Source organism: Salvelinus fontinalis, chromosome 9 (assembly GCF_029448725.1).
Source record: "Salvelinus fontinalis isolate EN_2023a chromosome 9, ASM2944872v1, whole genome shotgun sequence".
Lineage (NCBI taxonomy): Eukaryota > Metazoa > Chordata > Actinopteri > Salmoniformes > Salmonidae > Salvelinus > Salvelinus fontinalis.
The window spans coordinates 26,003,519-26,018,779 of record NC_074673.1 but is presented as its reverse complement, the minus strand read 5'-3'; the positions used below and the strand labels follow the sequence as shown (position 1 = coordinate 26,018,779).

Here is a 15,261-nt window from a genome sequence, read left to right as displayed (position 1 = left end):
ACGGTGGGAAATACACATGCAGAGATCATCCATTCACCCACACCACGTCACACAATGACGCAGTTGGAATCAAAAATCTCCAATTTGGACTCCAGACCAAAGGACAAATTTTCACTTGTCTAATGTTTCTTGGCCCAAGGAAGTATATTCTTCTTATTGGTGTCCTTTAGTAGTGGTTTCTTTGCAGCAATTCGACCACGAAGGCCTGAATCACACAGTCTCCTCTGAACAGTTGATGTTGAGATGCTCTACAGAGTTCGAGGAGACATTTATTTGGGCTGCAATTTCTGAGGCTGGTAATTCTAAGGAACTTATCCCCCTTTTCCTGTGGCGGTCCTCATGAGAGCCAGTTTCATCATATCGCTTTATCGTTTTTGCACTTGAAGAAACTTTCAAAGTTCTTGAAATGTTCCGTATTGACTGACCTTCATGTCTTAAAGTAATGATGTTCTGTCGTTTCTCTTCCCTTTTTTGAGCTGTTCTTGCCTTAATATGGACTTGGTCTTTTATCAAATAGGGCTATCTTCTGTATACCCTCACTACCTTGTTACAACACAACTTATTGGCACAAATGCATAAAGGAAAGGGCCCTCATACCACCCTCATGGAGTCTGTTTCTGACCGTTTGAGCAGACACATGCACATTTGTGGCCTGCTGGAGGTCATTTTGCAGGGCGCTGGCAGTGCACCTCCTTGCACAAAGGCGGAGGTAGCGGTCCTGCTGCTGGGTTGTTGCCCTCCTACGGCCTCCTCCACGTCTCCTGATGTACTGGCCTGTCTCCTGGTAGCGCCTGCATGCTCTGGACACTACGCTGACAGACACAGCAAACCTTTTTGCCACAGTTCGCATTGATGTGCCATCCTGGATGAACTGCACTACCTGAGCCACTTGTGTGGGTTGTAGACTCCGTCTCATGCTACCACTAGAGTGAGAGCACCGCCAGCATTCAAAAGTGACCAAAACATCAGCCAGGAAGCATAGGAACTGAGAAGTGGTCTGTGGTCACCACCTGCAGAATCACTCCTGTTTTGGGGGGTGTCTTGCTAATTGCCTATAATTTCCACCTTTTGTCTATTCCATTTGCACAACAGCATGTGAAATTTATTGTCAATCAGTGTTGCTTCCTAAGTGGACAGTTTGATTTCACAGAAGTGTGATTGACTTGGAGTTACATTGTGTTGTTTAAGTGTTCCCTTTATTTTTTTGAGCAGTGTATATTTGTGTCATTCTCAAAACTTTTGGCCACGACTGTAGAGCTAATGAAAAAGTGTTTCCCCCATTAGAGCCAAAATTTTAAAGACAATCAAAATTACTAAAACCATTTACAAGACTCTTAGATGAGTTGTGTTATTTTCCTTCAATGAAACCTCTAGTCATTCCTTCATTATGGAGTCACAGTAGTATCCAAGGTTCAGCTCAGCACCAATATATATACATGCTGGAATATCAAGAGGATTTCCATGCAAAACACATTGTTCAGACTACATCAATAGCAGCCAGCTGTGAATGAGGTGGTTCAGTTATGGTTTCACATGAGCAGCATACTTTACTTCTGCCTGAACAGAACTGGAGGAGCAATGCTCCTGCCCCTAATGTATTTTACTTTTAATGCGTGTAAATGTGCTCATGTTCATCATGCTGCAAATAATGGCTTGTCAAAGCAAGGGGCAACACTACTTAAGTCTCAGAGCAAGTGACGTAACTGATTGAAATGCTACTAGCGCGCACCCGCTAACTAGCTAGCCATTTCACATCCGTTACACTCACCCCCCTTTCAACCTCCTCCTTTTCCGCAGCAACCAGTGATCCGGGTCAACAGCATCAATGTAACAGTATAACTTTAAACCGTCCCCTCGCCCCGACACGGGCGCGAACCAGGGACCCTCTGCACACATCAACGACGGTCGCCCACGAAGCAACGTTACCCATCGCTCCACAAAGGCCACGGCCCTTGCAAAGCAAGGGGCAACACTACTTAAGTCTCAGAGCAAGTGACGTAACTGATTGAAATGCTACTAGCGCGCACCCGCTAACTAGCTAGCCATTTCACATCCGTTACACAACTACTAACAAAATAAGGGTCTGTACGTGTTGACAAAAATAAGGGTCTGTACGAACATGGATGCTTTTAAATGGTATTGAATCTGCACTGCAGAGTAAAAATTACCTATACATTTCCAAGCCTCCTACTTACTTACAGTTCTACATTTCCAAGCCTCCTATTTGAGCATTGAAAGACATCACTTAGTTTAAATTACTTTATTAACCTTAGAATTGGGTAAAACCTCAACCAGTACACAGTATACACTTCCTTCTCATGTGGTTAGGACGTTCCATAATAGAATCTTTGCTTTTGAGACATTCTTGCATTGCTTCAGCTCTCAACACGCTACAACGTAGCCTGGGTGCCAGTCACTTTCTACGCTCTTGTCAACTCCTTGTCACTCCAAACAATATGTTTGGCATGACAATTCCATAAGGAGTTGGCAAGAGAGCAGAAACAGACAGGTACCCAGGCTAGCTACAATACTCTGAAAATAACTATGCTATTTGGCAATTTTTAAGAATAGTTCTCAGTACAATGATAAAACAAAGTCTGTCTTCTGTTGGCAGGTGTACAACATTTTGGCTACAAGAAAGGCTTCAATAACATGCATTGATGACACTTAACAGGAATCATTTGCATTGAACTGTGTATTGTACTAAAATACATACAGTACGGTATCGGTGCCAATGCATGCAAAGAAACACCATTACTGGGAGTGTCTAGGATATGGCGCGATATGTTGAAAGTATAGAAATGATGCAGCTAATAGCCTGGTTTTCTGCATAAACCATATCAACTGTTTTGGGGCATACCACTTAACTTTGGCAAATCTGCACAGCATATACCGTTATTTTTCAACTGTCAGTAAGTTCATTCAAAAGCCAAGCATATTCTTTAAAATTATATATTAGAATTTGCAATAGTCCTACAGTACATCTTACTGTAAAAAAAGTATGAGATATTGATATGGCTCACTTTAATACTTAATTCCACAGAAAGATGGCCAGTATACAAACAAGGATTACAAATGTCTCCAGTATCCAGCTGGTAGGCAAACTATGGTGGCGTATTGCTCTGAAATAAATCCTCTCCCAATAGGTCTGTTAAAATGGATTGGCACCTTACAAAAACAGTTCACATGACATCAGACATGGTCTTGAATTTCTTTAAAATATAGATTTTTTATACCTCATCTAAAATACTAAAAGGAGTTCTGGTGCTTGCTCTGCGAGGGTTATAGGGGTTACGGTGGACTCTGGAGTGTGTGCTAGTGGAGGACCCGGGTTGAAATCCGTTGAGCGTTTGCTTTAGCCTGCCTGGAGTGCTAGATGGGCAGACTTTTCTATTCCCATTGTATTCCAACAGGCAAGCTCAAACAAGCACAGCTGAAGTATTTGAAATGATTTCAAATAGTATTTGAATCCTGGTCTGCTAGTGGAGAATGTTTCGTTCACAACGGCACTAGGGAACAGGGTCACATGGCGACGGTCAGCGTCACATGTTGGAATCGTCATCTGTTATGCTGGGGTTGGGTGAGTTGGAGAGCTCTTTGAAAAATTCATCGTCTTTCAGCATGCTCTGGAAACACAGGGACACAATGCATGAAATAATAAATTAATACTGGAGAATAAATGTAAGAACCTATATTTATGTCACAAATGCCTTACATATTTATACCGTGCCTTCAGAAAGTATTCATACCCCTAGACTTATTCCACAATTTAAAATTGATTTAATAGATGCCTTTCGCTCACCCATTTATACACAATACTCAATAATTACATTTTTTTTTATTTTTATGGTTTGCAAATGTATTGAAAATGAAATATGCCTCGTCACAATTCTAGTTCCTTGGACTTCATGGTATAGTTTCTGCTTTGACAACGGTGGGACCTTTTCTAGATAGGCGTTTCTTTCTAAATCATGTCCAAACAACTAAATTGGCTCCAACCAAGTTCTAGTGACGACTCAAGGATGATCAAAATACAACGGATGCACCGGAGCTCTAATTTGGAATGTCATAGCATAGGGGTGTGAATGAGATATCTTGATTTCATTTTCAACACATTTGCTAAAATAAAAACATGTTTTCACTTTGGCATTATGGGGTAGTGTGTGTAGATGAAAAAACGTTTTTTTCTCTCTTTTTTTTTCACTCCCCCCAATATTTAATTCAGGCTGTATTTTTTTTGTAATACATCAAGTGGTATGAATACTTCCTGAAGGCACCGTAGCGCTTATACCCTAAATATTGTTATCCACAAACCATATCAACATAGCACAACACATCAACATAGCACAGTTAAAACAGAAAAAAAGAAAAGATTCCTTTTTACCGTCAAGTTTTGGATGCCCTCGGAGAACGCTCCGATCTGCCTCACAGTTCCCTCTGAGTCCTCCATCTGCAATAACAGATATGGTTTGACACTCAACACCATTACTAAGAAGACCTGTCTGTGCAGCTGCTCTGAGTGAATATAGAAACTAGGCAGTGCTGCCATCTCCTGTCACGGCAGTGAACTCTCAAAAAGGTCTGTATGTAATACAGGCAGACTGGAAACATCGAGTAGAGAACAATCTAAAAGGTGGAGGTTGAATCTTAGTATTGATGAGATGACTTACTAATTACTTGGAGAACTTATTAAGTGTGTACTGAGCACCATGCAACCTTTACAGAGAAATGCTTTGCCAAAATGCATGGTCTGACAATGACCATAGGAGTTGGCAAGACAGCACAAACAGACTTGGGACCAGACTAAAGTTTACCTGCTCTAGCCGGTCAATGTCGTCCTCGTAGAGCTGAAGCTCATAGCCTTTCTGGAAGCTACGTCCCTTTGGCATCTCCACGTCCATGGGGCAGACATACTCCTCACTGTCATCCTGCCTCTTCTTCCTCAGGCTGCCGAAGCTCCCGAACGACATCTTCCTCGGCTGGTGGGAACAGATTATTTCTCAAATGATTATAAATTGAGACCACAGCTCATAACCAAAACCTGTGTCAAACACATGAAAACAATCTTACCACACCCAAACACACGTCTTCCCCTTCTCCATCACTCCTTACCCCTACCCAAAACCATGGTTGCATCCAAAATGCGCCCTATTCCCTATATAGTGCATTACTTTTGCCCCCTACCTTGACCTTGGCGGTGGCAGTGAGCAGGGTGTAGTCGGGATTCTCCAGACAATCCTGTTTGAGCCCCTGGGCCTCAGAGCCTACTAGCAGGTTGAAGTGGGTGGCCAGGTGCCTCCGCAGCAGGGTCTTGTTGGGGGGAATGTTCAGCAGCAGGGCCATAGTTTCCACGTTGAACCGTGGCTCCAGCACCTGGGGGAAGAGGGAACATTGTAAGATGTGAGCTAGGTTGAGACGCATTCCATTCTAAGATAAAACCCCATTGTCATTTCTATGTAGTCTCCAACTGGTTTTAGCCATTTAGTAATTTTTCAAAAACAACAAAAAACATTGGTCTTATTTAACCAAGACCACTGTGGGCCACATTAAACCTGATCACATGCTCTCTGATAATTCTCTCTCACCATGAGTCCCCCGTGAACGCCGCTGCCCCTCAGGTTGGGGGCGTACTCCGCCAGGTCCACTGATCTCAGCCACTCCATCACTCTGTGATTGGTCCACTGGGAGATCTCTGCCGGCGTGATGTTGTTCTGACCAATCAAAAGACAGAGAGAGAAAATAATGTGTTTATCAACCAACCAAATGATTGTGCGCCAATATTTGTTAAATATTTGTTTAGCTTGAAGAAGTGGAGAAGGAGTACACAACAAAAAGTGGATGGTACAGTAGCATTGACTAGTGTTCATGTATTCCTGGAACCAGGGTTGTCTTCATTAGGGCACACACCGGAAAACTACACTGTTCAAAAAAATAAAGGGAACACTTAAACAACACAATGTAACTCCAAGTCAATCACACTTCTGTGAAATCAAACTGTCCACTTAGGAAGCAACACTGATTGACAATAAATTTCACATGCTGTTGTGCAAATGGAATAGACAAAAGGTGGAAATTATAGGCAATTAGCAAGACACCCCCAAAAAAGGAGTGATTCTGCAGATGGTGACCACAGACCACTTCTCAGTTCCTATGCTTCCTGGCTGATGTTTTGGTCACTTTTGAATGCTGGCGGTGCTCTCACTCTAGTGGTAGCATGAGACGGAGTCTACAACCCACACAAGTGGCTCAGGTAGTGCAGTTCATCCAGGATGGCACATCAATGCGAGCTGTGGCAAAAAGGTTTGCTGTGTCTGTCAGCGTAGTGTCCAGAGCATGGAGGCGCTACCAGGAGACAGGCCAGCAACAGGACCGCTACCTCCGCCTTTGTGCAAGGAGGTGCACTGCCAGAGCCCTGCAAAATGACCTCCAGCAGGCCACAAATTTGCATGTGTCTGCTCAAACGGTCAGAAACAGACTCCATGAGGGTGGTATGAGGGCCCGACGTCCACAGGTGGGGGTTGTGCTTACAGCCCAACACCGTGCAGGACGTTTGGCATTTGCCAGAGAACACCAAGATTGGCAAATTCACCACTGGCGCCCTGTGCTCTTCACAGATGAAAGCAGGTTCACACTGAGTACATGAGCACATGTGACAGAGTCTGGAGACGCTGTGGAGAACGTTCTGCTGCCTGCAACATCCTCCAGCATGACCGGTTTGGCGGTGGGTCAGTCATGGTGTGGGGTGGCATTTCTTTGTGGGGCCGCACAGCCCTCCAAGTGCTCGCCAGAGGTAGCCTGACTGCCATTAGGTACCGAGATGAGATCCTCAGACCCCTTTTGAGACCATATGCTGACACATGCACATTTGTGGCCTGCTGGAGGTCATTTTGCAGGGCTCTGGCAGTGCACCTCCTTGCACAAAGGCGGAGGTAGCGGTCCTGTTGCTGGGTTGTTGCCCTCCTACGGCCTCCTCCACGTCTCCTGATGTACTGGCCTGTCTCCTGGTAGCGCCTCCATGCTCTGGACACTACGCTGACAGACACAGCAAACCTTTTTGCCACAGCTCGCATTGATGTGCCATCCTGGATGAACTGCACTACCTGAGCCACTTGTGTGGGTTGTAGACTCCGTCTCATGCTACCACTAGAGTGAGAGCACCGCCAGCATTCAAAAGTGACCAAAACATCAGCCAGGAAGCATAGGAACTGAGAAGTGGTCTGTGGTCACCACCTGCAGAACCATTCCTTTATTGGGGGTGTCTTGCTAATTGCCTATAATTTCCACCTTTTGTCTATTCCATTTGCACAACAGCATGTGAAATTTATTGTCAATCAGTGTTGCTTCCTAAGTGGACAGTTTGATTTCACAGAAGTGTGATTGACTTGGAGTTACATTGTGTTGTTTAAGTGTTCCCTTTATTTTTTTGAGCAGTGTATATAAAATATTTGCAACAGAAAGCAAAAATGTGCCCGTTTTCTTCTATTTGGGGCATAATGAAAACAACCAGTGGACCTACCTCGTCGGAGGGCCGTCGGCGCAGGCAGTTGGGCTCGTAGTTGTTGAGGCGCAGCACCTGAATGGCTCTCTTGATGCTGAGGTGGTGGAGCACACTGCCCACCTTCAGAGATAGCAGGTCATCCTGACAGAGGACACAGGAGCAAGAATGTTAAAAAGAGTGTCAGGTCAGATGGAAATAGTTAGCAGGAGGACTCCTACTTTGAGTTAGTGAGGATTTTACCATTGCGAAAGAAAAAACTATTTCCCAGCAGGTAAGGTCTGACAATCTAATGAGATTATTTTTTGATTGTACTAATAGTAGTGGTATATGGCTAGTGTTTGTTTTTGCCATCTTGTTTCAAGCCATTGTGTAGTCATTGCATCCACAGAGGGTGAGACAAGGCCTTCTCCAGTGTTACTAATCACACTCTGTAGTCCATGCTGTACAGTCTGTTCAGCTTAATGTGAACTGGCAGTGTGATCATTAGGCCTAGAGCCATACAGTATTTCAATCTATGGCTCTGAATCTGATCAGGCCTATCCATGCATGGCCTGAAGACAGGAGTGTCAGTGTGTGCGTGTCTGTCCATCTCTTCGACACTCACTACTGTCATGTAGTGTAGCATGCGGCCGTCCACCCTCCCCTCATCAAACTGAGTCTTATACTGAGGCAGGCCAATGTCATCCAGCCACCCTATGGGAGGAGATGAGAGAGAGGGAGGGGGGGGGTCTGTCAACCTGCCAGTCAATTTCCACATTAGAAATCAAATAATCAAAACGTACATCTCGAGAGCACTTGAATCAAATTCAGAACTTGTTAATCGGATTTCAATTAATTTGAAACGCCCACCATAGAACTGACAACATGAGATGTTAAGCATAGTAAAACCCCAGTATAAACCATGACTCCCATACTGGCAGTTCATCTACTCACTGGTCACCCAGTTGTAGTCCAGTTTGCCCTTGTTGTCATCCTCCTCAGAGCCCAGGGCCTGCAGGGCCAGCTGGAGCTTCTTCCTGTGCAGCGGGTGTTTAATGCCCAGCTCCTAAACACACACACACAGAGATAACAACCACCCAGAGCCACACCCCAGGACAGAGGATTTGTTCCATCTACTTTCTCCGGTCATAGAGTATAGTATTTTTGGCCACAGAGTATAAAGAGAGGCAGTGTCTAGGTTAACAATAACGTGCTGAATGAATAATATTTTCATTTATGTGTAAAGTCACCCTTAGTGACCCATCCCTTACAGGATAATTTGAACCCATCCCTTACAGGATAATTTGAACCCATCCCTTACAGGATAATTTGAACCCATCCCTTACAGGATAATTTGAACCCATCCCTTACAGGATAATTTGAACCCATCCCTTACAGGATAATTTGAACCCATCCCTTACAGGATTATTTGAACCCATCCCTTACAGGATTATTTGAACCCATCCCTTACAGGATTATTTGAACCCATCCCTTACAGGATTATTTGAACCCATCCCCATCCCAGGTCCTTAACGTACAGTAGTTACCCGGGTAGCGTCAACCACAAACCTAATGGGGCGAATTGCCTCATAGGGGATCAATACAAATGACATCTGGCTGTACTGCGGAGTCCAAGTGTTTTTATTCATACAGGTTAGTCTCATTGAAATACAATCTCTCCTTCTCAGTGCTCACCCTCTCTAGGTCCTGCTGTGAGCCCTGCAGCAGAGTCTGTCCAGAAGAGATCCACACGCGGGCCATGTTCAGGTAGAGCCCCAGCCCCTGCTCCTGCAGCCAGTCACACACCTGCTCCTTGGACCAGCGGGCAAACGGGGTGTCCAGGTCACTACGAGCGAAAGAATGAGGACATGCTGTCTTAACGTGGGTCACCCGCTCATAAAGGAACACAGTATTGCCTTCTAACAATGACTTGACCATGGTAGGGCGCAAAACCGGACTAGTTTAGATTCAACTTCCTTTTCATCACATTGCCTGGTCCCAGATCTGGCTAGGCTCTCTATGCCTGTAGGAGTTGGCAAGAGATCACCAACAAATCTGGGACCAGGCTACATGATTGGATAAGAGTAGTGTAAGAGAAAGTCATTTCTAGCATTGTTTTTCCTCTGTGTATTTCAGCACACAGAAAGCTAAAGGAAAGCCAAGTGACGCACATGATGTTTCTCAGTGCTCAACGGGAGTGCACTGAGCCCAAAAACTGGTTTCTCATTAATTAAAGGTGAAATCACAGTGCACACTAACTTCTTGGGTAATCGCTGTAGGTCACGGGACCAGCCCAGTCTGGGACCTGCTGTGGCTCGGACTCCGCCTCTCTTGAACTCGACCGCCTCTGATAGGTTGTCATCCAGGTTGAACGTGGTGGACTGACTTCTCCTCAGCCTTTAAATACATAATTTAAATTCAAGTCTGGTCATGGTTGAAAGTTAAGCACTTATGACTCCAAACTAATGTACCATGGTTGCGGTGGGGTTACCATAGCTGAAAGCATTTTTTTTTTATTATTATTATAAAAGAATACACAAAACATGTTTTTCTTCCTTATATTACAAGCTTAGTTTTTTGATTAGTCAAGACTTAAGAGTTTTAAATCAGATCAATATTAACCAGGGTTGTATTCATTAGGGCACACCGTAGCAAAATGTTTTGCAACAGAAAACAAAAAAAATAAGCATTTTGTATTGAAGAAGTTCAAGTACTCCCTCCCCGTTTCAGTCAGTTTCCTTCTGTTTTGGTGCCTAATGAAAATGACCCAGGCACCCAAAACTCAATATTGATGTCTTACAGGACAGTGTCATTAAGAGTTCTGTACCAAACAAATTTAACACTTACTTTCCAAAGAGTCCCTTGATTCCCTTGGACTTCTTCTTGCACTCGGGGGATGTAGTGGAGGTCACACTGGTCAGTGTGTTGGTGCTGTCGCTGTTGGCTGACCTCTGGGGTAGACCGGCCAGGTCCAGATGGTCAGTGCCCTCCTCTCGCTCAGTCTCAGCTGTAGAAACAGGACATCAGCAATGACAACAGGGCATCGGCACCGCCATGTCACCATGGTGACAGCCATGGGGTGCATCCAAAATGGCATCCTTTTGGCTCTGATCAAAAGTAGTGCAATATAAATCAGGTGTAGGATCTTAAATTGATCTTCCTGTTGTTGTAGGAAATGTTCTGCACAGCAAGAAATGCAAACTTGTAGGTTTAAAAAGGATTCTAAATGTGTAATTTTCACTTTAAAATGTTAGACTTGATTTGCCCCAAATAAGAATGTATCGACCCCTACAAAAATATCCATTCATTATAATCCACACAATTCACATTTACTGTTGCTGCAGGATTACTTTCTTGCTGTGAAAAACCGGTCAAAGATTCCTCACCTGTAGGGAATAGGATGCCATTTCAGATGCAGCCATGCACAGATATCTGCATCTCAGGGCCAGAGGCTGTGGCCCAGAAACACCCCGACCAGCCACACAACTCCCAGACAGAGAAATCATAGGGATGGTATAACACTAATACCCAGACAATGCTACTCACTGTTTATAATCTATGCATAGTCACTTCACCCCCACCTACATGTACAAATTACCTCAACTAATCTGTACCCCCGCACACTGACTCGGTACCGGTACCCCCTATATATAGCCTCGTTATTGTTATTTTATTGTGTTACTTTAGTTTATTTGGCAAATATTTTCTTAACTATTTCTTGAACTGCACTGTTGGTTAAGGGCTTGTAAGTAAGCATTTCACGGTAAGGTCTACACTTGTTGTATTCAGCACGTGACAAATAAAGTTTGATTTGAATCTGTTCTGTTAATGTCTCCATGCAATGGAGTGGAGACTCCTGAAGCACTAAAGAGTTATTTTATTTTAGTTGCAGTCAAAGACTAGTTGTGCACTGGTGTATAGACAAAACATGCATAGAATTCAAATGTCAATATTATACTTTTAGAGATATTGGAGGCATCCTAAATCTTGAACAGAGTGTTTATTTATTTAACTTTTATTTAACTAGGCAAGTCAGTTAAGAACAAATTCTTATTTCACAATGACGGCCACTCCCTGGTCAAACCCTCCCCTAACCCGGACGACGCTGGGTCAATTGTGCATCACAACCGATCAGGGCCGGTTGTGATACAGCCCAGAATCGAACCAGGGTCTGTACTGACGCCTCTAGCACGGAGATGCAGTGCCTTAGACTGCTGCGCCACTCGTGAGCTAAAGAGTGTAATTCACGCACACACACATTCCTAAATGAGACTCACTAGGCCTCTGGTTACAGCATGCATGACCGCTTCACTGAACACAACTTGTACATGGGAGAGTGAGGTGGTCTAAGTTAGGAAACCACAACATAATCAGGATCTAACTATGTTATGTGGGTTTAAGAAAAAGGTTATTTGAATATTTGGAGTTGAATTTAACTTTCAGGAATAGTGAACAGCATATCACCTGATAAGAGCCAAAACAACAGGAAGAACATAACATTCAAGTAAAGAAATGTACTTCATGAAGACTATCAGGGAACATCACCTCAGATGACATCTGGTTATAAAACCGGGATATGGTTTGTTGCGAGGGGCGTCTGAACAGAAATAGAAATGAGCATATACATGCAGTTTGCCGACACACAGAACAAAACATACAAAAAAGGCTCCGATCTTTGATGTTATCCAGCCATGTTGCAAAGCTGTTTGCCTCGGAACAATTGCTGGTAACATGGGTGTGGTTGCATGTGAGGATGTCTACTGTAGAATTATATACCAAAATAGCAGCAACGATAATGCCTTGCCATGGGCTAATGGTTGCCGGAGTGTAAGTAACCTCTTTTCAAATGTCTAATGTTTAGAGTGGAAATTCAAACCTTCTATGTGAGAACTCCCAAGTTATATCTACATGAGCATGCTTCATTAAGTCTTGAAATAACGAGGTCACCACCAAGACCTAGCATAAGACTTGGGTTAATCATTAAATATATATATATATATATATATATATATATATATATATATATATATATATATATATATATATATATATAAATTCCTACCCTTACATCTCTATCAACACGAGCCTGCTTATGAAATATGTAGAAGTCACCTTCAACTCATATTCCATATAGAGCGGTCACCCAAGAAAGAAAGAAATTGTCAATTTTTTAACTAAGTCTGAGGAGAATCATGATTTATGAAATTGAATTACAAAAGACAGTTCAGCTCACCTAACATTTGTGAGTTAGGTGAAAGTAGAAATTCAACAGTTGGTTAAGAGGGTTTGGGAAGGAAGGGGACGGAGGGAATGTTATGAGGTCAAGGGTCATATCCAGTAGTGGTAATTCCCCCAGGGAGGCCATACTGCTGCCCTGCCTTGCCCTGAGGACATGATGGCTCCATTATACTGTACCTAGCATAGGCGCACTCGCACTCCGGCTGCGATCTTCACAATGTGTTACACAAAGCAGACATGACACGAGAGGAACAAGACAAAGGTCAAAGGTTACCGAAGGGAAAAAACAACAGGGAGAGTCACAGTATAATGGTAGGAGGAGGAGACAGATAAGATACATATAACACAACTACAAAGCACACACAGTAGGCAAAATGTTCATAATTAGACCGGGAGAAGTTTCTGGGACTAGTCATTATGGTGTTCGTATGTATTTTAACTATGGGTGTGGTTTTGGGGAACATAATAAAAATAAAAATAAACATTAAAAGCTGCATAGAAAAACCAAGCTCTTTGTTAAGAAACGCTCAGACTTCAGAATAAATCAAAAGGCTGTGCAGCGCTGTAATGGTAACATTCCCCAGCACGTCACATACGACACCGTTTCCACCATTTCTCTCACTTGCCTGTCTACCCCTCTAAGTTCCTTACTGTCTGAATTAAGTGGCAGAAACACCTAAAATATATATACACTATATATACAAAGGTATGTGGACATCCCTTCAAATTAGTGGATTTGGCTATTTCAGCCACACCCATTGCTGACAGGTGTATTAAATCGAGCACACAGCCATAAAATCTCCAGAGACAACCATTGGCAGTAGAATGGCCTTACTGAGGAGCTCAATGACTTTCAAATGTGGCACCATCATAAGATGTCACCTTTCCAACAAGTCAGTTCGTCAAATGTCTGCCCTGCTAGAGCTGCCCCGGTCAACTGAAAGTGCTGTTATTGTGAAGTGAAAAGTGGTAGGCCACACAAGCTCACAGAACAAGACCCGTGAAACGCGTAAAAAACATCTGTCCTTGGTTGAAACAATCACTACCGAATTCCAAACTGCCTCTGGTAGCAATGTCAGAACAATAACTGTTCGTCGGGAGCTTCATGAAATGGGTTTCCATGGCCGAACAGCCGCACACAAGCCTAAGATCACCAGGCGCAATGGTGTAAAGCTCGCCGCCATTGGACTCCGGAGCAGCGGATAAATTTTCTCTGGAGTGAGGATTCACGCTTCACCATCTGGCAGTCCGACGGACGAATCTGGACTTTGAGGATGCCCGGAGAACGCTACCGGCACTAATGGATAGTGCCAACTGTAAAGTTTGGTGGAGGAATAATAATGGTCTGGGGCTGTTTTTAATGGTTTTGGCTCCTTCGTTCCAGTGAAGGGAAATCTTAATGCTATAGCATACAATGACATTCTAGACGATTCTGTGCTACCAACTTTGTTGCAACAGTTTGGGGAAGGCCTTTTCCTGTTTCAGCATGACAACGCCCACGTGCACAAAGAGGTCCATACAGAAATTGTTTGTCGAGATAGGTGTGGAAGAACATGACTGGCCTGCACAGAGCCCTGACCTCAACTCCATCGAACGCCGACTGAATTGGAACAAAGACTGAGCCAGGCCTAAATCGCCCAACATCAGTGCCCGACCTCACTAATGCGCATAGCTGAATGGAAGCAAGTCCCCACAGCAATGTTCCAACATTAGTGGAAAGCCTTATCAGAAGAGTGGAGGTTGTTATAGCAGCAAAGGGGGGACCAACTCCATATTAATGCCCATGACTTTGGAATGAGATGTTTGATGAGCAGATGTCCACATACCTTTGGCAATGAAGTGTATTTTTTTTTTAATAAAAAAAAGACTACCATCTCACAAATCTAATCATACCCAACATGAATTGGTCAAAATGCACAAGATACCACATCATACAAGTCAAAAGAGCCCAAAAGAAGCAGAGTTAGCAGGCAGAAACCAGTGAGTAGCAGTGTTTTACAGTATCTGGGCCTAATTCATAAAGCATCCCAGAGTATGAGTGCTAAACTAGGATCAGTTTGGCCTTTTAGATCTTATTAATGAATAAGATTATACGGACGGGGAGGATCTGATCCTAGATCAGCACTCGTAGTCTGATACGCTTTGTGAATATGGGATCTGTTACCACAAAGCTTCCACCTGAGACCCAGAGCCCATCCACCCACACCAGGCCCATCCATCCACCCTCTCTTACCCAGGTTAGGGGTGCTGGCTGTCCTCTTGCCTCCCTTGATCTTAAAGAAGCCCCGGCCGAAGGAGGAGCGAGCCTTCTTGTTACCGAAGCGGTCATCCTCCGTGGTCACGGGGTGAGGCGAAGAGGGAGACTTGGGCGGGCGCTCGCTGATCTTACTGATCTCCTCCACAGCCTTATTCTGAACAGTAGCAGAAAAGAGCTGACATCAAATGTACATGTTGGTCATTTAGCAGATGCTCTTATCCAGAGCAACTTACAATCAGTGCATTCAACTAAGGAAGGTAAAAACAAACACATGACAATCATTGAAAGT

At 43.8% G+C, this 15,261-nt stretch overlaps 1 protein-coding gene across 6 annotated transcripts in view; it reads right to left on the bottom strand.

The window, feature by feature from the left end:
• Positions 1-2,245: 2,245 nt before the first annotated feature.
• LOC129862340 (liprin-beta-1-like) overlaps positions 2,246-15,261 on the bottom strand; it is a 56,395-nt gene continuing 43,379 nt past the window's right edge. For 2 of the 6 annotated variants that reach the window (XM_055933868.1, XM_055933871.1), the window contains 13 exons: positions 14,949-15,147; positions 12,893-12,925; positions 10,325-10,484; positions 9,737-9,874; positions 9,173-9,323; positions 8,432-8,543; positions 8,103-8,191; positions 7,517-7,639; positions 5,586-5,711; positions 5,185-5,373; positions 4,815-4,979; positions 4,385-4,450; positions 2,246-3,626 (listed from right to left, as the gene is read on the bottom strand). In XM_055933868.1, the coding sequence (XP_055789843.1) occupies positions 3,543-3,626; positions 4,385-4,450; positions 4,815-4,979; positions 5,185-5,373; positions 5,586-5,711; positions 7,517-7,639; positions 8,103-8,191; positions 8,432-8,543; positions 9,173-9,323; positions 9,737-9,874; positions 10,325-10,484; positions 12,893-12,925; positions 14,949-15,147 (1,635 nt within the window). In that variant the 3' untranslated portion in view covers positions 2,246-3,542. The remainder of the gene's footprint in view (positions 3,627-4,384; positions 4,451-4,814; positions 4,980-5,184; positions 5,374-5,585; positions 5,712-7,516; positions 7,640-8,102; positions 8,192-8,431; positions 8,544-9,172; positions 9,324-9,736; positions 9,875-10,324; positions 10,485-12,892; positions 12,926-14,948; positions 15,148-15,261) is intronic. The other 4 variants (XM_055933870.1, XM_055933874.1, XM_055933869.1 and 1 more) reach the window with 3 other exon arrangements.